The sequence below is a fragment of the Hippocampus bargibanti genome, linkage group LG13 (genome assembly GCF_051943395.1).
Source record: "Hippocampus bargibanti isolate YZ-2025 linkage group LG13, ASM5194339v1, whole genome shotgun sequence".
NCBI lineage: Eukaryota > Metazoa > Chordata > Actinopteri > Syngnathiformes > Syngnathidae > Hippocampus > Hippocampus bargibanti.
In genome coordinates, this window is record NC_142746.1 from 1,760,061 (window position 1) to 1,784,959 (window position 24,899).

Consider the following 24,899-nt stretch of genomic DNA (forward strand, 5'->3'; position numbering starts at 1 on the left):
TACTACTACTACTACTACTAATAATAATAATAATAATAATAAAATAATAATAATATCTATCATTTATAAGCGCCTTTCAAAACTCACGGGATAAGTTTTTCCTGCAGGTGAGCAGCCAGTGTTCACTCAAACCGGAATAACTCAAATAGATAGAAAGCTAGCTAGCCAGCTAATAAATAGCTGATAGATATATATTAACCAAATCGCTAATAGATAGCTAGCTAGGTACCTAACTACCTAGACAGCTAATAGATAGCTAGCTATATAGTTATAGAATAAAACCAAATAAAAAATACTACTACTACTACTACTAATAATAATAATCATAATAATAATAATAATAATAATTATTATTATTATTATAGCAATACATTTCATTTATAAGCACCTTTCAAAACTCATAGGATAAGTTTTTTTCTGTGAGTGAGGCAGCCACACGCAACAGCGATCACTCAACCCGGAAGTAACTGAAATAGAATAGTAAGAAAAATAGATAGGAAGCTAGCTAGCCAGCTAATAGATAGCTAATAAATACCCAACTACCTAGACAGCTAATAGATAGCCAGCTCGGTAATGTAGCCACAAGGGGACACAAGCCAGTGTCTTTTCAAAATGAGTATTTGTATGTCGGATTTTGTTTTGGTAACTCGATAAATCTTGCATTATATCGTTAAAATTCACTTTGTTTTTAAAGATAAAATGTATTATTATTATTATTAATGTAGCCACAAGGGGGCACAAGCCAGTGTCTTGTTGTGCCAGTCCCAAGCCGGGATAAATACAGAGGGTTGTGTCAGGAAGGGCATCCGATGTAAAAAAAAAAAAAAAATGCCAAAACAAATATGCGAACCAAACCTCTGAATCCCATACCAGATCGGTCGAGGCCCGGGTTAACAACGGCCGCCATTGGTACTGTTGACCTTCAGGGTGCCAGTGGAAAATTGACTACTGTTGGTCGAAGAAGGAGAGGAGGGAGGTGTGCCCGGAGGAAAAGAGAGAAATGGAACGCCAAGAGTATACAACTAAGAGTAGGAACTTTCAATGTAGGAACAATAACAGGTAAAGGTCGAGAGCTGGTTGACATGATGCAGAGAAGGAAGGTAGACATACTGTGTGTCCAGGAGACCAGGTGGAAAGGGAGCAAGGTGAGAAGCTTAGGGTCAGGGTTTAAGTTGTTCTATCATGGTGAAGACAAAAAGAGAAATGGAGTTGAGGTTATCTTAAAAGAGGAGTTTGTTAGGAATGTCTTAGAAGTAAAAAGAGTATCAGATAGAATGATGAGTCTGAAGCTAGAAATTGAAGGCGTGATGTTCAATGTTGTTTGTGGGTATGCCCCACAAGTAGGATGTGAGCTGGCGGAGAAGGAGGAATTTTGGTTAGACTTTGATGAAGTCATACAGAACATCCCGAGAAGTGAGAGGTGGAGACTTCAATGGACATGTTGGCGCAGGAAACAAAGAGGATGAGGAGGTGATGGGCAGGTTTGGACTCCAGATGAGGAACGCTGAAGGACAGATGGTGGTTGACTTTGCTAAGAGAATGGAAATGGCTATTGTGAATACTTTCTTTCAGAAGAGACCGGAACATAGGGTGCCCTATAAGAGTGGAGGCAGAAGTACACAGGTAGACTACATTTTGTATCAACGGCGCCATCTAAAGGAAATCAGTGACTGCAAAGTAGTGGTTGGTGAGAGTGTAGCCAGACAGCATAGGTTGGTGGTGTGTAGGATGACGCTGGCAGTGAGGAAGATGAAGAAACCAAAGGCTGAAATGAGGACAAAATGGTGGAAGTTGAAAAAGGAAGAGTGTTGCATGACATTTAGAAGGGAGATAAGACAAGCACTGGGTGGGCAAGACGTCCTTCCAGATGACTGGCAAACTACAGCGAACATAATCAGAGAAACAGGTCGGAAAGTACTTGGTGTATCGCTTGGAAGAAAGGTAGATAAGGAGACTTGGTGGTGGAACGGGGAGGTGCAGGAGTGAATCCAGTGAGTCCGGTTATATCGATATTTTTTCCGACTCCCGAGAATATCGATATAACGAGACTTTACTGTGTATATATATATATATATATATATATATATATATATATATATATATATATATATATATATATACAGTAAAGTCTCGTTATATCGATATTCAAAATATCGATATAACCGGGACTATCGATATATCCGATATCGATATAACGAGACTTTACTGTATATATATATATATATATATATATATATATATATATATATATATATATATATATATATATATATATATATATATATACAGTAAAGTCTCGTTATATCGATATTCAAGGGAGTCCGAAAAAATATCGATATAACCGGGACTATCGATATATCCGACCCTGTTTGCATGTAATTTTGTCCGTACGTGCATAGAAATAGTATCGATATAACCGGGACTATCGATATATCCGATATCGATATAATGAGACTTTACTGTGTGTATATATATATATATATATATATATATATATACACACACACACACACACACACACACACACACACACACACACCCATATATATATAAAAAATAGTAATACATTTCATTTATAAGCGCCAGTGATCACTCAACCCGAAATAGCTCAAATAGATAGAAAGCTAGCTATAACGCTTTCCCAACTTCCCCCGTCAGCGAACTCCGTTGGATGTGCGATCTTACCAGTAGGACACGTCCAGCGGGTGAAAGTAGCGCTTGCCGATGAGGTCGGCGAAGAAGGCTTCGGTCTCGCGACACGCCGTCCCATTGCCGATGACGACCCGGCTGCAGCTAAATGTCAACAAGTGGACGGTAGTTGTGAGCAACCCGCACAGTGACATCGGGATGAATATCTTAAAAGCGAGTGAAAAGTACTGGTGTTTAAGCATTAGCTGCCGCAGTTTTTCACCCTGTCTGTCCTTGCGGAAGTCATGCAGGTAGACCACATCGGTGTGGAGGATTTGACCTGGGAACAAATGTGGCATTTGAAAGTGGGGGAAAATGGTGGATTGGATTGGATGTACCTTTATAAGTCTCGCAGTGGAGAAATTGACATTTGACAGCATCAAAGCGATGAAATGAAGAGGAAAGGAAGAAGTAGAAAAACAAAATGCAGGGGTTGCTGTCAAAGGCAGCCACTCTCGCGGCGCCATCTTTAAGTCAAAAGAACAAAAAAATAAATATGACGACATGAAAACAGAGTCATTCATTCTTAAAGGACAACCGACATCATTTTTTTGTTTCCTACCTGACATCAGAAAAACGTTTTATAGCATCTAAAATACCCAAAACACGCAGGCTGATATTTTTAGTCAAATGCAAAACACCAATAAAAATGAAAAAAAAAGTGTCCCAAAACTGCTTCAAAATGAACTCGGAAATGGCGAGTTTCAGAAGGTCCCGCCCCTTATTCGTGACGCCACGCCAGACACAAAACAAAGGCTTCAGACAGTTCAGATTCGGAGAAGATGCTTTGTTGTTACTCATCCAGTTATGACTATGATTCAAATAGTTCTGAAGAGGAAAGCATACATGTTTGCAATCGATTAAAGAAGTCCATATCAATTCGAGCCGTCTGGACTCCGATGTAGCTCCTAGAAAATGCACAAGATGGCGCACAAGCTCCGTTGGAAATGGGCTGATTTGTGCGCTGGAAATTTGTGTCAACTAGTATCAAATAGTAGTCTTGGTGCAACACACAACGATTGACCATCGCGTTATTTATGTTTTTCCTTCTAATTTCGCCATCAACACGGATCAACACGATGTTTTCAGACCAAAGTACCCAAATGCATTGTGTGTCGATTTCTCGGTCAGTGACTATACCTACCGTGACGTCACGGTAGGTATCGTCACCAACTCAAAAAGAAGACTTCCTGAATATTCAGCGTGAGTCTTAAAACATAAAATATAGCTATATGTGGTGTAATCTTTGTAAAATGCGCTCAGTAGAAATCATTTGAAGTGATTTTACAAATTATGGACACAACTTGTCCCGGGGTGTCAGTTGTCCTTGAAGCACTTTATGTACCCACTTTGTGACATGAAGCGGTACTAGATGAAAGAGGAGAGGATCAAAGTGTCCTTTTCACCAGTGGATCATGGACATCTCTATTACCAAAAGCGTTGTGAAATTGTGTGGCTGGGTCTATCACATGAAGCGGTTGCGCTTTCTCGGCAGCAGAAATATGCCAGCACTGTTTTTGATTGGGGAATCGCCACGGCTTGGAATTGAAGCGGATTGCCGTGAGACGATCTCTTTTGGTCAATGGATGCTACAGCTTGGTGTTTGCTTTCAGCATTTAGCTTGTAGCCGATGTGCATGTCCCACCATGATGCACCTGATCCACTGGTGAGAAGGAGGCTTTGATGCTCTCCTCTTTCATCTCAAACTGCTTCATGCAACAAAAATAGTGCAGGAAGTGCTTTAAAATTTAATGCCTGTCTTTTTTGTGTTGTCATATTATTTTGTTATTTAGTTTTATTGTTTTTACTTCAAGATGGCGCCGTGAGAGTGGCTGCCTTTACAGCAGCTCCTGTAGTTTGTTTTTCAACTTCTTCCTTTCATCACTATGCTGCTGTGAAATGTAAATTCCTCCACTGCAAGATGAATCAAGGAAAATCCAATCCAATCCAGGACCTTTGAAAAAGGGCCATAGTGTTTCCATTTGTTCAGTTAATTTTATTGTACAGTGATACCTCAGCATACGAGTTTAATTGGTTCCCAGAAACTGTGTCTAAGGCAAAAAGTGTGTCTTCCAAACATTAATTTCGCATTGGAAACCATTAAAAATGAGAATAATACGTTCCCAGGCCCCCATAAAACATAATGTTCAACTAAATAAGCCTTAAAACTACAAAAAATAAACCTTATTTTATGTATAATAAATGTGCTATTGGATTGTAATGAAAGAAAAACTGTACTATATAATAAAGTCGTTTTATTGCCCTTTGTGATGGTCGTTGGTGTAGTTGGCTCTTGATGATATCCGAGTGAAGTTGCCGTATTTTCTCGACGATAATACCCTCACACACACTGTCCAGTGCTAGCTGCTTTTCGCTCATCCAAATCAACACCTTTAGCCACACGTAGCAATGGTCGACTAAGCGTACTAGTACTGGAACGCTAAGTCAGACAAAGGCACACCTCGTTTGTATTTTTCAATGATCTTCTTCCGCTCGACCGTTATTTTCTTTTGTGTCCTCTTCGGCTTAACACTCGCCTGCGGTGGGGGTCTTTTGTGGTCCCATAATAGCAAAAGTACTCCACTCGATAACAAACCACGTCTGCACTGAGTGCACTCAAATAAAGTGGCCGTGGAAAAGTAGTCCAGCAACTACGGTGGTGCTGTTCGGCCATGCGGTTTCGTGTTCTTCCGCCGAAAACACGTCCGCCAGGCATTGTGGCGTTCCGTGTGTTTCCCGAAAATTTGTTTGTATGCCAAGATTGTATTCTCGCGAATTTAATGTTCGTAAGGTGAAAAGCTTGTGAGCTAAAGCGTCCGAAAGCAGAGGTATCACTGTAGCTTTTTTGGGTTGTTTTTTTTTTTGGGTGATGATCCACATGTTCTCTCACCAGTTGGGGAGAGGATTGCCAGCTTGCAGCCATGTCGGAATCCGGGGTCCACCCCCATCATGGCGCAGCCCCGAACCGGACACGCCAACAAGCGCTGGCGGAGGTTTCGCACAAACATGGCCACCGATTCCTTCTCAGCTGTTTTGGTAAGGTTTGTTCTAAAAAAAAAAAATTAAAAAGGGGTGGCGGGATCATAAGATTAGAATTGAGTGTGGGGCTAAAATGAAAGAATTTGACAAACCTGAACGTTCTGCTGAGAAAAGGCACAATGAGCCTTTTGTAAGAGTCCTCCACGGAGTCCTTGATGAGCGCTTCATGCTCCTCGCCAGCGTTCGTTTTTGGCTTCCACCTGCCGTGGGGGCAAAATTCGGGTTGATCACCCATACGGCAGTGTGCCGCGTGTGCGTGTTTTCTCCGTGTCCGCGTATGCGCGGTGACCTGTTGTTGATGCACCAGCGTATGAAGTTTTGCTTGACCCTGTCGGGGACGTTCACTTTGACGCTCAAAATTTTCAGACTCTCCCCACGATTGATGGCCAATGTCTGTGGAGCACATCGGAGAAGAAGTTAAGAAATAATCAGTGCAGTTTGTATCTTTTTTTCCGAAATGATTGATATTCGCTAGAATATAGTGGGACTTTTTTTGTGATGTCAACAGACTTTTGAAAGCTGTTGCAAAGTCAATTTTTCCAATTGCCTTTTTAACAGTGGTGGCGCGTCAGGGACTGCAAGGCCTTCTCTGCTGGCCTAAAAATACAGTGATACCTCGGGTTGATGGCAAATTGGCGTTTTCATGTTTATTATGTTTGTTAAAGTCATTATAAGTGCCTTGCACGCTAGGTCCAAGAGGACAGGAATTTTATCTGTGCTGTCTGTCATGCATATTAGCATTAGACTTTACGAACGCTTTAGCTCAGGGGTGTCAAAGTCATTTTTTGCCGTGGGCCACATTGTAGTTATGGTTTCCTCTCGAGGGCCGTTATGAATTTGGGGAACCCATTACAATGTTTAAATCCATTCAAATATTACATATCGAGCACACAGCAAATTAATGAATAACTCGTTTTCAAATCTGAAGTCAAGAATAATGACTTTTATTGTGGTTGACATCCAAAAATATGAAATTTTGGCTCAGATTTTAGCAATCATCATGGAATTTAACAAGTTTGATTTGCTTTCGCGGGCCGAAAAAAATGATGTGGCGGGCCGGATTTGGCCCGCGGGCCTTGACTTTGACACCTGTGCTTTAGCTAATGAAACTTTCGCCTGACGAACTTTAAATTCATGAGAATAGAACCGTGGCATACGAACTAGATTTCGGCGGACGACCCAAACCACACAGCGCCCCGTTGGCTGGCGGACTAGTTTTCCACACCCACTTTGAGTACAGACGTGGTTTGCTATCAAGTGGAGTACTTTTGCTATTATGGGATCGAAAAAGAACCAACCACAGCCCAGCGTTAAGCCTAAAAAGACATTAAAGAAAATTACGGTCGAGCATAAGAAGGATATCATCGAAAAACACCACGCCACAATCAAGCTCTGGCATACATCTGCATGTCACTTGCCTCGGAGATCTGACAACAAACCTACATAAGCTTAAAGAGAAACATCAAACTCCTTAAACCAAACCACATGGCGCCACGGTGGCTGGCGGACTAGTTTTCATCACCACCTCTCTTTGAGTGCAGACATGGTTTGTTATCGAGTGGAGTACTTTTGCTATTATGGGACCGAAAAAGACCCCACCACAGGCTAGTGTCAAGCCAAAGAGGACACAAAAGAAAATTACGGTCGAGCAGAAGAAGGAGATCATCGTCCCAGTACCAGTATGCTAAGTCGACCATTGCTACGTGTGGCTAAAGGTGTTTCTGTGTTGTTAAAGCAACGGTCTCAGGCAATAGAAGAGGTTGAAAAACTTCTGTCGATTTGAATTAACGAAAAGCAGCTAGCATGGGACAGTGTGAGTGAGGGTATTATTGCCGAGAAAGCACAGCAACTTCACTCGGATATCATCAAGAGGCAACTACATCAATGACCACCACGAAGGTCAATAAACGACTTTATTACACAGTACAGTTTCTTTCAGCACAATCCAATAGCACATTTATTATACATAAAATAAGGTCCATTTTGTGTCGTGTTAAGGCTTATTTAGTAGAAAATGATGTTTTATGGCGACCTGGGAACGGATTATTCTCGTTTTTAATGGTTTCTTGTGGGAAATAAATGTTTGGCAGATGATCTTTTCACCTTACACACACTTTCTGGGAACCAATTAAGTTTGTGAGCTGAGGTCTCACTGTATCTGAATTACAGACTGATGTGAATTGCATTTTGTCCATGAATTTGTATGAAATAATTTAAAATTGTATTTGCGCTACCTTTCATTGCTCTCCCCCTGTTGTGCTATTTGAAGCATGTAACCAATCGCATTTCAGCCATTGTTTGTGACCAGCGTCAGCAATCGACCTGGACGTCTTCACCAACGGTTCTGCGCGCCCTATCGCGTCAACTAAGCGTTGATCAAACTGTTGCTTTAATCTGATTTGGAGTTGGCAACACCAAGGCCTTCTTATTTCCTGGCTAACGCTACCGTTTAGTGGACTTGTCGTCAATCACACCATACTTTTTATACCAGTCACTGTCGCAGCCATAGCAACAGTAAAAGTTCTATCGTCATAAAATAGTTATTAACCGATTCACTGCCATTCCCGAATTTATCAAGCATGACATGGAGCGCCAGACCTGAATTTGATCGGGTTTTAGTTTTTCTTGTGGTAGGGGTTCAAGCTTCGGTCAGACCTCTGGCAATGTTTTTTTTTTTTTGCCTTTTGTACAGCCACCCCCATTTCCATTGCAGATAACTATATAGCCAAATAAAATTGATTTTACTTTTTTTTGATGAAAGAAAATAATCTCATCTTTCTGCATTAAATGTTTACGTAGTCAAAAAAGTCAATATTCTGTGCGTCCTGCAATGGGAGTGAAAATGACAAAAACCCTGGCACTGTGTTGGACACATTTTTGCAATCGTCTTCCAGTCATTGAGTTAAGGTTTGGATTGATTCGGACATAACACTACTGAAGGCCTAGGTGCCAAATGCATGGCTCACCATTGCTTTTTTTAAGGATATAATTATTGCACCTTCCTTAAAGGACAACCGACACCTCCGGGCAACTTGCGTCCATAATTTGTAAAATCACTTCAAATGACTTCTACTGAGCGCATTTTACAAAGATTCCACCGCATATAGCTATATTTTACGGTTTAAGAATCGCACTGAATATTCAGGAAGTCTTGTTTTTGAGTTGACGACGAGGCCCTAAGTGACGTCACGTAGGCAACGCCCCTGGCCGACAAAGAGACACACAATGCATTTTGGGCACATTTTTTCGTCTGAAAACACAGTGTTGATTGTGAAATTAGAAGGAAAACAAAATAAATAATGCGATGGTGACTCATTGTGTGTCGCACCAAGACTACCAATTGCGGTAAAACGCATAAAGGTGTTAAGTTGACACAAAATTTCTAGCAGACAAATCAGCCCATTTCCAACAGAGCTTGTGCGCCATCTTGTGCATTTTCTGGGAAGCTACATTGGAGTCCAGACGGCTCAAGTTGATACGGAAGGACTTCTTTAATCGATTGCAAACATTTATGCTTTCCTCTTCAGAACTATTTGAATCATATTCGTAACTGGATGAGTAACAAGAAAGCATCTTCTCTGAATCTGAACTCTGTGAAGCCATAGTTTTGATTCTCGAGCAGGGCAGTTTGTGAATGTGTATTGTGGCGTGACGTCACGAACAAGGGGGCGGGACTTTCTGAATCGCCATTTCTGAGCTCATTTTGTGGCAGTTTTGGGACGCTTTAAGTCATTTTTATTGGTGTTTTACATTTGACTAAAAATATCAGCCTGTGTGCTATGGGTATTTTAGATGCTATAAAACGTTTTTTCTGATGTCAGTTAGGAAACAAAAAAATGGTCGTGGTTGTCCTTTAAAAGGTGGACGATTTGCAATGGGGTGTATCCAATCCTTGGCTGAGGTCATTAAATCGAATAAGCAGCCACAAAAAAACTGCAAAATAGGGCACACAATTAAGTGATGAGTGTACCCTGTGGCCGGGCCTGTTTTTTTTTTTTTTTTTTTTACTCCCCCCGCCCCTCTTTTTTCCTTTGCCCCTTCCGAAGAACTGTTACATGCTGTTAAGCAAACAGTAGTAAGTGTCTGACCTTTTCAGCGGGGAACCTTAAGCCCGCCGCGGCGCGCCGCACCAGAAACCAAACGTCAATCTGGAGCCCAAGTGGAAAAGGCGAGCTGACAAATGCCACCGACAAGCGGCGAGGACCGCCAGGCCTGCCCCGCCACCCTCGCTGTGCCACAACCGTTGCAGCTCAGCGGCACCCGCGCACAAAAGCGACAGCGGCAAACGGGGGGGAAAAAAACACAGCTAATGGCGTGTCAGAGGCGAACTTGCTCGAATTAGGGGGGAAATTTAGATTTCTTCCCGAATGGCATATTTTGGCTGGGGGGGGGGGGGGGGGGGGGGGGGGGGCTGACTGCGATGACATTTCTCAAGTGATATTCATCAAATCGCACACCTCCCGATGGACGCCCAACATCTGCAAAAGCCCGAGAGGTTCAAGTTGGACGTTCGAGCGTTGACGAGGCTAAATTTGTGCACCGTCCTCAAAACCAAACAAACGCACAAATAATGTGGAACGCAGACCCAAAACATTGTCAAACTGCAATGCATAGGTGTCAAATCCAAGGCCCGAGGGCCAAATCTGGCCCGCCACATCATTTTATTCGGCCCGCGAAAGCAAATCCAACTTGTGAAATTCTATTGAGCTCGCTAGCTCGCGAGCGAGGTAGCTATTTTTTTCTATTCCGCTACCTAGCTAATCCCTTCCACCACCGGTGTCAAAGTCACGGCCCGGGGGCTAAATCTGGCCTGCCACCTCATTTTATTCGGCCCGTTGAAAGCAAATCAAACTTGTGAAATTCAATCGCGGCTAGCTAGCTAGCGAGTGATCTAGCTATTTCTTTTTATTCAGCTATATGGCTAATTCCTTACATCACCGGTGACAAAGTCAGGGCCCAAGGGCCAAATCTGGCCCGACACATCATTTTATTCGGCCCGCGAAAGCAAATCCAACTTGTGAAATTCTATCGAGCTAGCTAGCGAGCGAGGTAGCTATTTTTTTCTATTCCGCTACCTAGCTAATCCCTTCCACCACCGGTGTCAAAGTCACGGCCCGGGGGCTAAATCTGGCCTGCCACCTCATTTTATTCGGCCCGTTGAAAGCAAATCAAACTTGTGAAATTCAATCGCGGCTAGCTAGCTAGCGAGTGATCTAGCTATTTCTTTTTATTCCGCTATATGGCTAATTCCTTACATCACCGGTGACAAAGTCAGGGCCCAAGGGCCAAATCTGGCCCGACACATCATTTTATTCGGCCCGCGAAAGCAAATCAAGCATGTCAGGTGCCATGATTCTGGCTAGAATGAATGAAGTCCAAACTACAATATCAAATTGTCCCATGTAAACCACAATAACAGTCATTGTTGTTGACTTCAGATTCAGAAGGACTCTGATGATCTACACGTGTACAGACCGCGTGTCGTACATTCACGTACGCCTCCGGCTACTCGTCGGCGGACTTGAATGCCTCTTAAAACAATGCCACGCTTCCCAGTGCATGTTCCTCACTTTCTCCCTGGCTTGGGTCACTTGCCGGGGACGGCGAGCGATCCGAGACGACGGGAAAGGGGAGACAGAGCGAGAAGAGTGTGTCGGGTACTGACGGGTAGCGAGATAGCGGCCAAGGCCTGATGAGAGCGGACAGACGGACCGCCGTCCTCACCCGTCCGGCGGCGCAAACCTCCGCCGTGGGGGAAGGCAGCCGGCCAATCGCTGTCCTCTCGCGAGCTGTCTCCTTGTCTCTCTGCGTCTTTCTTAAGAGGAATACTGTCATCCACACGGCCGTCCACACCGTGCGTCCACAACTCAGATGACACAACTGGGACACGAGGCTGTTTCGACACACTCACACCTTCACTTTATCGGGGATTTAAGCAGAGGTTGAGCATCAGGGTCTGCAAGCCTAAAAATATCGGAATCACAGACTGTTGTGTTCTATTTCGGCCATGAATTCTTCTGAACTAATTCCAAATTGTCTTTCCGCTTCCTTTCATTACTTTTCTTTCCCCTGTTGTGATGCTTACAGATGTGCGTTTGCGTATTTAAACATTCTCAACCAATCACATTTCAGGCATGATTTGTTACCTGGGTCAGAAATTGACCTGGACGCCTTCACCATCATTTCTGCAGGCCTTGTAAGCATTAAATAAGTGTCGATGAAACGGTTGCTTTCACCCATCAGACTTCCAGTTGGCCACACCAAGGCCTTCTCAGTAAAGTTTGTACCCTGTATCGTCTTAAAATAGTCCTCAAGGGTTGGATTGATTCAGGCGTAGCACTACTGAAGGCCTGGCTTCGAAATGCAAGGCGCACCACTGGATTTAAGGTCAATAAAGTCAAAGGATGTGTTCTTCAAACTGGTATCAATCCAATAGCATACTTTTTATACATAAAATAAGGTATAGTTTGTGTCGTTTTAAAGGACAGCTGACACCATTTTTTTGTTTCCTAACTGACATCAGAAAAACGTTTTATAGCATCTAAAATACCCAAAACACGCAGGCTGATATTTTTAGTCAGATGCAAAACACCAATAAAAATGAGTTAGTGTCCCAAAACTACTTCAAAACAACCTCGGGATGTAGCGTTTCAGAAGGTCCAGCCCCCTTGTTCGTGACGTCATGCCAGGACATCTTGCCTTGCTTTAGAATCAAAACAATGGCTTTAGATTCGGAGAAGATGATTTCTTGTTACTCATCCAGTTATGAATATGATTCAAATAGTTCTGAAGAGGAAAGCATAAATGTTTGCAATCGATTGAAGAAGTCCTCCCGTATCAATTCGAGCCGTCAGTACTTGCACATGGCGCTAAAAGCTCCGTTGGAAATGGGCTGATTTGTCTGCTGGGAATTTGTATCAACTAGTATCAAATAGTAGTCTTGGTGCAACACACGATTCACCATAGCGTTATGTGTTTTCCTTCTAATTTCGCCATCAACACGGATCAACACAAAGTTTTCAGACCGAACGAATTACCCAAAATGCATTGTGTGTCGCTTTCTTGGTCAGGGGCCTTCCAGACGTGACGTCAAGTCAGGCATCGTCATCAACTCGAAAACAAAACTTCCTGAATATTTAGTGTGAGTCTTAAAACGTATAATATAGCTATATGCCATGGAATCTTTGTAAAATACGCTCAGTAGAAATCATTTGAAGTGATTTTATAAATTATGGACACAACTTGACCGGAGGTGTCTGTTGTCCTTTAAGGCTTATTTAGTAGAAAATTGTGTTATGGGGACCTAGGAACTGATTTTTTTTATGGTTTCTTACACTTTCTGGGAACCAATTAAGTTCGTAAGCCAAGGTATCACTGTATTTGTGTTCAGAGCCGTGATTTAAAGGACGACCGACGTCTCCAGACAAGTTGTGTCCATAATTTGTAAAATCGCTTCAAATGACTTCTACTGAGCGTATTTTACAAAGATTCCACCGCATATAGCTATATTTTACGTTTTAAGACTTGCGCTGAATATTCTGGAAGTCTTGTTTTTGAGTTGGTGACGAGTCCTCACCCTATGTCACTGAAGGAACGCCCCTGACTGAGAAAGGACATTCCTTGCATCACCTCAATGCATTTTGCGGGACTTTGTTTGCTCTGAAAAATTCGTGTTGATCTGTGTTGATGGCGAAATTAGAAGGAAAACACATAAATAACACGATGGTGAATCGTTGTGTGTTGCATCAAGACTTCGACAGTGTATTTGACATTCGGGGACAAAACCTCCCAGGAGACAATTTCCACAGAGCTTTGTTGCCATCTTCTGCCTTTTTTTGGGTACTGTGTGTACTAAAGAGTTTGTCAGTTCATTTCTCTCCAGATGCATCAAAATGACTGGAATAAATTTTTTAATCGATTGCAAACATGTATGCTTTCCTCTTCAGAACTATTTGAATCATATTCATAACCGGATGAGTAACAAGAAAGCATCTTCTCCGAATCTGAAGCCATTGTTTTGATTCTAGAGCAAGGCAAGACGTCCTGGCGTGACGTCACAAACAAGGGGGCGGGACCTTCTCAAACTCGCCATCTTCGAGGTCATTTTGAAGTAGTTTTGGGACACTAACTAATTTTTACTAAAAATATCATACCGCGTGTTTTGGGCATTTTAGATGCTATAAAACGTTTTTCTGATGCCAGTTAGGAAACAAAAAAAGTGATGTCGGTTGTCCTTTATGATTAGATTCTTTAATCTAAGGACCAATTGTTGTCGGAATTGGATAAGTGCCTCTAATACGTGACGGAAAAAAAATGAAACTTGCTCCACCTGTCCATCAAAAGCGGGTTGTTTAAATTGACGAAGCAGCTCCATTTAGGGCGACCCCTCTGCGGGCCAGCCCCCGACTTGCCGCACTTAGCGAGCGGCACGGCAGCCGGCAAATACGTCCTGGCGTACGCCGGCTGCTTAACGGCCACGGGCGAAAAGCTTCACAAGAAGGCCTGAAAATCCAATCGGATGGGACGAAGTCCCAACTCGGTCAAAAGGAATGATGCTTCCAGACACTCTTGAGTGCTTGGCGGAGTTCGCCGCCGACTGATATTGATTGATTCAATTAGCAAACGTATCAATCAGTCTTCACGTGGGAGTCAGCCATGTTGGCATTATTTTTCCAAGAGCAAACATGCATCCATTTGTAGACCGCTTTATCCTCAGTAGGGGAGGTCCTGGAGCCTATCCCAGCCGTCTTCAGGCACGAGGTGGGGGACACCCTGAACTGGTCGCCAGCCAATCGCAGGGCACATCGAGACAGACTAAACTGTCACTCTCACACCGAGGGAGAATTTTAGAGTGTTCAATCAGCCTCTCATGCATGTTTTGGGGTGTGGGAGGAATACCCAGAGAAAACCCACGTGGGCCAGTGGAGAACATGCAAACTCCACACAGGGAGCTTGGACTTGGACTGGTGAATACTTGGCAGCCACACACACACCTGAACTACCCGGAAACCCCTAATCATGGCATACAAACTAGTTTTCGGCGGACGAACCAAACCACACAACGCCACAGTGGATGGTGGACTAGTTTCCGTCACCCCCTGTCTTTGAGTGGAGACGGGGTTTGCCATCGAGCATAGTACTTTTGCAATTATGGGACCGAAAAAGACCCCACCACAGGCTAGTGTTAAGCCAAAGAGGACACAAAAGACAATTATGGTTGAGCAGAAGGAGATCATCAAAAAACATCAACAAAGTGTGCGTTTGTGTGACTTAGCTGTCCCAGTACCAGTACGCTAAGTCGACCATTGCTACGTGTGGCTAAGGGTGTTTCTGTGTTGCCTAAGCAACGGTCCCAGGCAATAGAAGAGGTTGAAAAACGTCTGTTGATTTGGATGAACGAAAAGCAGCTAGCAGGGGACAGTGGGCGTGAGGGTATTATCGCTGAGAAAGCACAGCAACTTCACTCGGATATCATCAACAGGCAACGAGATCAACGATCATCACAAAGGTCAATAAAACGACTATTATACAGTACAGTTTATTTCTTTCATTACAATCCAATAGTACATTTATTATACATAAAATAAGGTTGATTTTGTGGAGTTTTAAAGGACAACCGACACAATTTTCTTGTTTCCTAACTGACATCAGAAAAATGTTTTATAGGATCTAAAATACCCAAAAAACGCAGGCTGATATTTTTAGTCAAATGCAAAACACCAATAAAAATGAGTTGAAGTGTCCCAAAACTTCAGTGAGACCTCAACTTACGAACGTCAAATTTATGAAAATTAAACATTATAATCGATGAGAAGGTTTCTTCAGCCGTCATCTGTACTTTTTGAAGGTGTCGGACGTTTCGCCTCCTATCCAAGAGGCTTCGTCAGCAAACTAAAGTCTGACTGGTCGTATCGGCCCTATTTATATATCCCTAATGTCCGGACATCGCGGCGCCGGACGCAGCTATGATCGGTCCCTACTCTCATGTTGGGGGGAGCAGAGGACCACTCCCTGTGGCCCCACTGATTGTTGCTATATTCCTGACTAACGACTGGCCTATTTGCCTCACTCCCACCGGTATCACCTCATCAGCATTACGAATGTTGCCTAACGTGTTTTGCTTAAGCAGGCTATTGTATGAACAATTCAAATTGAACCTCACCCCACCACACCGGTTTAATGAAGGATTTAGTTGGTTGATGAGAATCGCTTCTTTTACCCCCCTTTCAAAGCATCTATGTTGTTTCGCTAAGATTTTAACCTCATTGTCGTCAAATGAGTGGTTGCGAGCTTTTAGGTGCAAATGTGCTGCCGATTGAGGCCCACTAGTATTATCCCTGCGATGTTGATAGTCTTTTTTGAGAATTTGTTGAGTCTCCCCAATGTACTGCTCTTTAGAATTTTCATTCTTACAATGTATTGTATAAACTACATTACTTTGTTTTTTATTTGGTAGCCTATCTTTTGGATGCACTAATTTTTGCCTTAACGTGTTTATCGGTTTGAAATAAGTAGGAATTTTGTGTTGCCAAAGGACTCTTTGTAATTTTTCAGAAACTCCTGCAATGTAAGGTACTGCTACTCCTCTCCTTTTTGTATCTTGAGAATTTTTGGTTTCATTCCCTATTCTTTCTTTCTGACATTTGTTGAACGACCACTGAGGGTACCCACAGTTAGTGAGTGCTCTCCTGATATGTTTTGACTCCTTTTCTCTACCTTCAATGCTAGTTGGTATTAGTTTAGCCCAATGCTGGGGGGTTCTGATAACTCCTAGTTTGTGTTGTAAAGGGTGGTTAGAGTCAAAAAGTAAGTATTGGTCAGTGTGCGTAGCCTTCCTAAAGACTTCTGTTTTTAGCGCTCTGTCCTCTTTTATAATTACTTTACAATCCAAGAAGGCTAGTTGGTTCTCTTTAATGTCCTCACGAGTAAATTTAATGTTGATGTCTACAGAGTTGAGGTGATCTGTGAAGGATTGAATTTCTTCTTTTTTAATTATGACAAAAGTATCGTCCACACATCTAAACCAGAGTCTAGGTTTTGTCCCCGGGAAAGATGTGAGGGCCTGTTTCTCCATCTCTTCCATGTACAGATTAGCCACTATGGGTGAAACTGGTGAGCCCATAGCACAACCACGAATTTGTTTATAAAATTTCTCCCGAAATTGAAAATATGTAGTATTAAGGCAGATTTTCAATAATTGGCAGATGTGATCCGGTTTAAGTTTGGTTCTTTCATGCAGAGAAACTTCCGCCAGCAGTCTCGTCCTCACCACTGAGACTGCTGCTGTGGTGGGGACAGATGTAAAGAGAGAAGTCGCATCGTAAGATGCCAAAGTTTCCTCAGGTTCCAATATGAGGTCTTTGATCCTCTCTACAAACCCTGTGGTGTGTGTTATATAAATCAGAATCAGAATCAGAATCATCTTTATTGCCAAGTATGTAGAACACACAAGGAATCTGTTTCCGGTAGAACACGCTGCACTAGTATCGTCGTAAAAAAAAAAAATGCTAAGTGGCACTATACAGTTCCATTTTGGCCACTGTTGAAAGAGTTCAAAGAGTTAATGGATTGGGGGAACCTTATAATTGAATTGGATTGGATTGGATTTGCCTTTATTAGTCTCACAGTGGAGAAATTTACATTACACGTCATGCAAGGAATGAAAGTAGAAAAACAAAATACGCACTATTTTCATAATACACACCCACCACGGCTGGTGGAGTAATCTTCGGCGGAAGAACACCAAAGCACATGACCTACGGATCTGGCGGAGTGACTTCGGCGGAAGCACACGACCGAACAGCGCTCCAGCCGGCGCTACTTTGCACACCCCCTCTCATTGAATGCACACGTCGATCGCCTACTTGGAGCTTTTTGCTGATAATTTTACTATGATGGGACCAAAAAAACCCACCACAGGCTCGTGTTCAACCCAAGAAGACACAAAATAAAATCACCGTCGCTGAGAAGAAGGAGATAATTGAAAAACACGAACAAGGTGTGCGTTTGTGTGATTTAGTGGCCGAGCACGGTTATGCTAAGTCAACCATTGCTACCATTCTCCGGAACAGGGAAGGAAGCGATCAAAGGTGCGTCTGTTGCAAAAGGTGTTTCCGTGCTCTCAAAGTGACGGTGTAGGGCAATCGAAGAAGTTGAAAAACGTCTGTTAATTTGGATTAACGAAAAGCAGCTATCCGGCGACAGCGTGAGTAAAGCTATTTTATGCGAGAAAGCACGGCTAATTCACGCCGATATCGCCATGCGCCAACCTGGAAGTTCAGCACTTATTGAGGATTTTAAAGCCAGCAACGGATGGTTCGAGAACATCTGAGGTCGAGGAGGAGATGGCTGCAGCATCAAGTGAGCTCATCAAGGCAATGTTGGCAAAGTGGAATGATGTGCAGGCTTTTACCGAACAGTTCTATCCAGAAAAGACTGTGGCTATGACAATCATCAACATGATGAACGATAATGTGATGCCTTAGCTTCGTAAGACCTTACAGGTCAGAAAGCAACAGGTGTCAATTAAGAGGTTTTTAATCATCAAAAATGATGAGGAGTCTCCCAAGAAAAAAGAAGAGAAGCCCCACCAGAGGTTAAGTTACCAACAGTCCTTATGGAAGGTGACTCTCCTTCCATAAGCCATCAACGACCATCAAAAAGGTAAATAAAACTTTATTTTACAGCACAGTTCATTTCTTTAATTACAGTCCTCATGTAATGTACCCCTCTTTCCAAACAGCAATTCCCTTTGACCTTCGACCTCCAACGCCATTCCATCAAGCCATCAATGACCATCACAAATGTAAATAAAGTGACTTTATCATACAATGCAGTGTATTTCTTTCATTACAATACAATAGCACATTTATTATACATAGAATAAGTTAGTTGTGTGGAGTTTTAAAGGACAACCGACGTCTCCGGACAAGTTGTGTCCATAATTTGTAAAATGGCTTCAAATGACTTCTACTGGGCGTATTTTAATAAGATTGCACCGCATATAGCTATATTTTACATTTTAAGACTCGCTCTGAACATTCAGGAAGTCTTGTTTTTGAGTTGGTGACGAGTCCTCACGTGACGTCAGAAAAGGACCGCCTCCTGACCGTAAAAAAGACGCATTGTAGCGTCTTTCCATCACGTCAATGTATTTTGCTGTACTGTTTTTTTTTTTTTGAAAACCGTGTGTTACATCCAAAAGCCGCCAGCAGAGGGAGTCCGAGCTCCATTGAAGGAATATATCAGCCTGTGGAAACGGGCTGATTCATTCCTCACAGCTCGGTGGCCTTTTTGTTGCCTCTTTTTGGGTGCGGATCCCAAAAAGCAGGCAGGAGGGAGCAGGAGGGAGCAGGAGGTTGTTTGACAAATTGTATTAAAATAAAGTCAGCAGGAACAAAATGTAAAATAGCAAAATCATCTGAATGGAAAAAAATACAAAGTAGCAAAAGAAGACCAAAAGTAAAAGTCCGCCAAGGTTAAACAAACACATACACTATGCATGCAGCAAACAAGCAGCAAACAATGAACCGACACTGGATGGTCATGCCGGGAGTCCTTTTAAGTGTCACTGATTAAAACGACCAGCACCTGCGAGGCTGCAGGCAGGGCCGACAGCGCCCCCCGTTGGTCGCCCAACCAGATCATGACACCTTTCAATAGCAAGCGCAACAATTTACCAATTGCCATCTATCTAAAATCATTCCCTCCAAGGCGCAGGCGATGGACTTGCACTGACGTGCGATGAAGCAGCATGTCGCATGTACGTCAGCCACCTGCTGCCCCCCCTGATGCCAACTTGACAAGAAAAGGTTCCTTTTCGCCGCAGTCCCGACAGCAAGCAGGGTCACTGTGGATTAACACTCTGTGACAAAAGCGAGTCATCGAATTAAGTGCGCTGATGGTGAAGGGTTTGGGGGGTGGGGGTAGGGGGGGTTAAGTGACGAACACCCCTCCATCTGTGCTCTCTTCCTTCCCTTTTTCTGGCGCTTGGGGCGAACGAGAGCTGTCAGGGCTGGAGAACGCCTGTCAGTCAGTCGCTCTCATCCAATGGCATGTTGACGGGGGGACATGTCACATATGTTAAGAGGAGAGAAGGGGGGGATGCGGTGGGGGCTTGCCGGATGTGCGTGTGCGTTATTTGAAGACCGTAGGGCAGAACCCGCTCGCCAGAGAGTGGCGGTGCAGCACAGAGGCGGCAGCGATTGACGGGAGCCGCTTTGACATATGAAGCCCGGGACCAACTCTGAGTAACCCACCAGTCACTGAGGGGGGGATAAGGAGGCTAACCGCGACTGACGTGGTTCGGTGTTCGGCAGTGGCACGCACAGGGCACCAACAGATGGCATGTGTTGCTGCGGGTGTCTGTGTGGGGGGGGGCTGTGAAGGGGTCCAAATGCTTTCGCCGCATCCATCTGAGCTTTTATTGAAATGAACGGGGCTGCGTTTCAATCGACACGAGTTGCTTTTTGACACATTTCGTTGTTTGATGCGGTTTGTGGCATTGTGTGGTGAAGAGGCGACACCGCCCCCACGCCCCCCAAAATAAAAAATAATTAAAAAAGAAAACCAACAGTAATCTTTGAGATGATGTTTAGGTTTATAATATGCTGTGGTGCTAAGGTTTAAGCCACAGGTGTCAAAGTCAAGGCCCGCGGGCCAAATCCGGCCCGCCGCATCATTTTTTTCGGCCCGCGAAAGCAAATCAAACTTGTTAAATTCCATGATGATTGCTAAAATCTGAGCCAAAATTTCATATTTTTGGATGTCAACCACAATAAAAGTCATTATTCTTGACTTCAGATTTGAAAACGAGTTATTCATTAATTTGCTGTGTGCTCTATATGTAATATTTGAAGGGATTTAAACATTCTAATGGCTTCCCCAAATTCATAACGGCCCTCGAGAGGAAACCATAACTACAATGTGGCCCGCGGCAAAAAATGACTTTGACACCCCTGGTTTAAGCTAACAAACAATGCAAAACACAATTGACACGCTAAAGTGTTAGCATCCATATTTGTCGTTTTAAAAGTCAGAGCTACCGTATTTTCCGGCGTATAAGGCGCGCCTAAAAGTCTTCATTTTCTTCAAGACGATCCTGAGAGCCTTGTCAGTAGCCACTGGCTCTATTACCTCCCCCTCTTATACTCCGGTGCGCCTTATACGCCGGAAAATACAGTGTGTATATATTATATTTGAAAAATGTTTTTCATTCATTGAAGGTGCACCTTATAGTCTGCTGTGCCAAATATATGGAAAAAAGTTAGAAAATATGCCATTCATTGGAGGTGTCCCTTATACACTGGAAAATAAGGTATTTGTATATTATAGTTGGAAAACTGTTTTCATTCATTTAAAGGAAAACCGACGCCTCCGGACAAGTTGTGTCCATAATTTGTAAAATCACTTCAAATCACTTCTACTGAGCGTATTTTACAAACGATTCCACCGCATATATATTTTACGTTTTAAGACTCGCGCCGAATATTCCGGAAGTCTTGTTTTTGAGTTGGTGACGAGTCCTCACGTCACGGAAGGAACGCCCCTGACCAAGAAAGGACACACTGTAGCAGTCCTTTCATCACGTCAATGCATTTTTTGTTTTGTCTGAAAACTTGTTGATCCGTGTTGATGGAGAAATTAGAAGGAAAACACATAAATAACGCGATGGTGAATCGTTTTGTGTTGCACCGAGCAACTACAGTAAAGTCTCGTTATATCGATATCGGATATATCGATAGTCCCGGTTATATCGATACTATTTCTATGCACGCACGGAGAAAATTACATGCAAACAGGGTCGGATATATCGATAGTCCCGGTTATATCGATATTTTTTCGGACTCCCTTGAATATCGATATAACGAGACTTGACTGTATTTGATATTCGCTGACAAAAATTCCATGGGAAAAAAATCAGCCCATTTCCACGGAGCTTTGTCGCCATCGTCTGCCTTTTTTGGGTGCTACATTTGCCCCCCAGATACCTCAAAATGACACGGAATAAATTCTTTAATCGATTGAAAACATGTATGCTTTCCTCTTCAGATCTATTTGAATCATATTCATAACTGGATGAGTAACAAGAAAGCATCTTCTCCGAATCTGAAGCCATGGTTTTGATTCTCAAGGAAAGCAAGACGTCATGACGTGACACCAGGAACAAGGGGGCGGAACAAGAGGATATGGACATACCTGATGAGGCTGGATGCGCCGGACAGTGCTGGTGAAATCAAAGTAGAGGTGAAACTTGTCAATATCCTGCTTTTTGTTTTTCCTCTTGTCGGCTGACTCCGATTTTTCTTCTTTCTCCTTGAGGGCCGTCTTGGTCACCGACGACTGGAGGCTCACGTCGTCATTCTCGCACCTGCGGGTGCCGTACAATATTAAAAAAGGAAAGGTGATGGCGTATGTGTGTGCGTGCGTGTGTGGGTGTGCGCACTCTCACAATGTTTTGACATAGGTGAGGGTTTCGGGGTCTTTGGCGATGGTGTAGGCCAGAATATGGAGCACCCCCGTTGACACCTCTTCAACAGATGAGAGACCTGGCGTAAAAACACATGAGCCAATGTGACATTTTTGAGAACGGGTCATTGGAAAAAAAATGTCAGGGTCACGTTATGACCATCAATCAGATGTCGTTCCTAATATCCAAGGTGGTGAGTTAATTACAATACAATAACACATTTATTATACACAATATAAGGTATATTTTGCGTCTGTGTAAGCTCTCAGTCGTACAGGAGTGGTCCATCGATGAAAAGGTTTCTTCAGACGTCATCTGTACTTAAAAGAAGTACAGATGACGGCTGAAGAAACCTTTTCATCGATGGTATATTTTGTGTTGTTTTAAGGCTTATTTAGTAGTAGCTTATTTAGTATTTATTTCGTTTTATGGGGACCTGGGAATGGATTAATCTCATTTAAATGGTTTCTTATGGGAAATAAATGTTTGGCAGACGAACTTTTCGCCTTGCACACACTTTCTGGGAACCAATTATGTTTGTAAGCTTAAGTATCACTGTAATTCCTAATTTTTGTGGGTCTGGAGTTATCTGACCTGGAGCCTGTTGTACAAAATACAATACATACACATTGATTCATACAGCACTTTAAAAACAGCTGAAGCTGGAACAAAGCGCTAACAAGTACAAAAAGCAAAGGCTGCCTCATCGTGTAAGGGAAAAAACATTGCCAGAGGTCTGACCAGCGCTTTATCGGCAACCGCCGCAAGAAAAAACTTTTGTTGATTTGGATTAACACAAAGCAGCTAGCAGTGTGCAACAGTGTGAGTGAGGGTATTATTGCCCAGAAAGCATTGCACTTCACTCGGATATCAATACATACACATTGATTTATATACAGTAAAGTCTCGTTATATCGATATTCAAGGGAGTCCGAAAAAGTATCGATATAACCGGGACTATCGATATATCCGACCCTGTTTGCATGTAATTTTCTCAGTGCGTGCATAGAAATAGTATCGATATAACCGGGACTATCGATATATACGATGTCGATATAACGAGACTTTACTGTACCACCTTCAAATTCCATTTCAAAAACCACTTATTTAAAATTGCATTTTCTGTGTAGCACTATCTCTTGTTTCTATTTCTAAGTGCATTTTATTTATTGTATTCTATTTCTAATGGTATTTTATTTATTATTGTATCTATGCTTGTCTGAGACTGTAAAGTGTACTTGAGAGATTTGAAAGGCTCTTGAAATAAAATTTATTATTATTATTATAAGAGGCAACTACATCAACGACCATCACAAAGGTCAATAAACAACTTGATTATATATAGTACAGTTTATTTCTTTCATTACAATACAATAGCACATTTATTATACATAAAATACGGTATATTGTGTGTTGTTTTAAGGCTTATTTAGTAGAAAATTATGTTTTATGGTATCTGGGAACGGATTATTTTCACTTTTAATGGTTTCTTATGGGAAATAAATCTTCGGAAGACGAACATTCGCCTCACACACACTTTCTGGGAACCAATTATGTTCATGAGCTGAGGTACTAAATAAATATAAGTCACATCACATTATAAGGCGCTACATTAGAGGCGCACTACTTCTTCTAAGGGGGGGTGGTTGGTGACAGTCGTCGCGAGACATGTGGCTCAATACGACATCAGATATAAGGCGCACCTGCGTATAAGGCGCAGGGTCATCTTTGGAAGAAAATCAAGGCTTTTGGGTGCGCCTTATACACCGCAAAATGCAGTACTTATACAGTGATACCTTGCCTTACGAACTTAATTGGTTCCCATACTGAGTGTGTCAGGCGAAAAGTGTGAATCCCAAAAATTAATTTCCCATAGGAAACCATTTAAATGAGAATAATCCGTTCCCAGGTCCCCATAAAACAATTTTCTAGTTTTTAATTTTCTAAGCCTTAAAACTACGCAAAATATACCTTATTTTATGTATAATAAATGTGCTATGGTATTATAATTAAAGAAATAAACTGTACTATATAATAAAGTCGCTTTATTGACCTTTGTGATGGTCGTTGATGGCTTGATGGAATGGAGTGTCTGTTTCCTCAGCATTAAACACTTGATGAGGAACGTAGCCTTCTTCTTTCACCTTCTTGAGGAATGACCCCTTGTAGGTGCTTTCTCTGCGATCATTTTACCTTGTTCCTCATCAATTGTGTTCTGTTTAGCTGGGTTGATAGCCGTTTTCATCAAGTGTACAGATGGCTTGTGCGGGTTATTTGTGGAGCCTGACTGATGGGAATTTTAACCTTGCAGTCTACACTCTGGCTTTGAACATCAAAGTTGAAACGAGTCCAAATTTCACTGTTTTCTATCCATTTTGTCACTCTCTCTGTCGTCTGCCTGTCTCTTTAATATTTAAACCCCCTCACTGCTACGTTCTTGACCAATCACGTGGCTTTAACCAAAGACTGGGGGCACGGAATAGAGGACTAAAAATGTCGGCAGCCATTTTCTTGTTTGGAGAATGGCTTCATTCTCTCTTTGTCTGTGCCCCCCCCCCCCCCTCTCACTGCTGCGTTCTTGACCAATCACATGGCTTTAACCGACAACTGGGGGCGGAGACTAGAGGACCAAAACAAGCAAGCTGCCATTTTCTTTCAGGAGAACGGCTCGTTTGCGAACGACACATCACTCATTGTAGCAGCT

At 42.7% G+C, this 24,899-nt stretch overlaps 1 protein-coding gene across 2 annotated transcripts in view; it reads right to left on the reverse strand.

Moving 5' to 3' along the window:
* srbd1 (S1 RNA binding domain 1) overlaps window positions 1-24,899 on the reverse strand; it is a 121,224-nt gene that overhangs the window by 88,115 nt on the left and 8,210 nt on the right. For both annotated transcript variants that reach the window (XM_089012615.1, XM_089012614.1), the window contains exons 7-13: window positions 22,178-22,274; window positions 21,925-22,096; window positions 6,017-6,120; window positions 5,820-5,927; window positions 5,579-5,736; window positions 2,878-2,968; window positions 2,686-2,793 (exon numbers count right to left, since the gene is read on the reverse strand). In XM_089012615.1, the coding sequence (XP_088868741.1) occupies window positions 2,686-2,793; window positions 2,878-2,968; window positions 5,579-5,736; window positions 5,820-5,927; window positions 6,017-6,120; window positions 21,925-22,096; window positions 22,178-22,274 (838 nt within the window). The remainder of the gene's footprint in view (window positions 1-2,685; window positions 2,794-2,877; window positions 2,969-5,578; window positions 5,737-5,819; window positions 5,928-6,016; window positions 6,121-21,924; window positions 22,097-22,177; window positions 22,275-24,899) is intronic.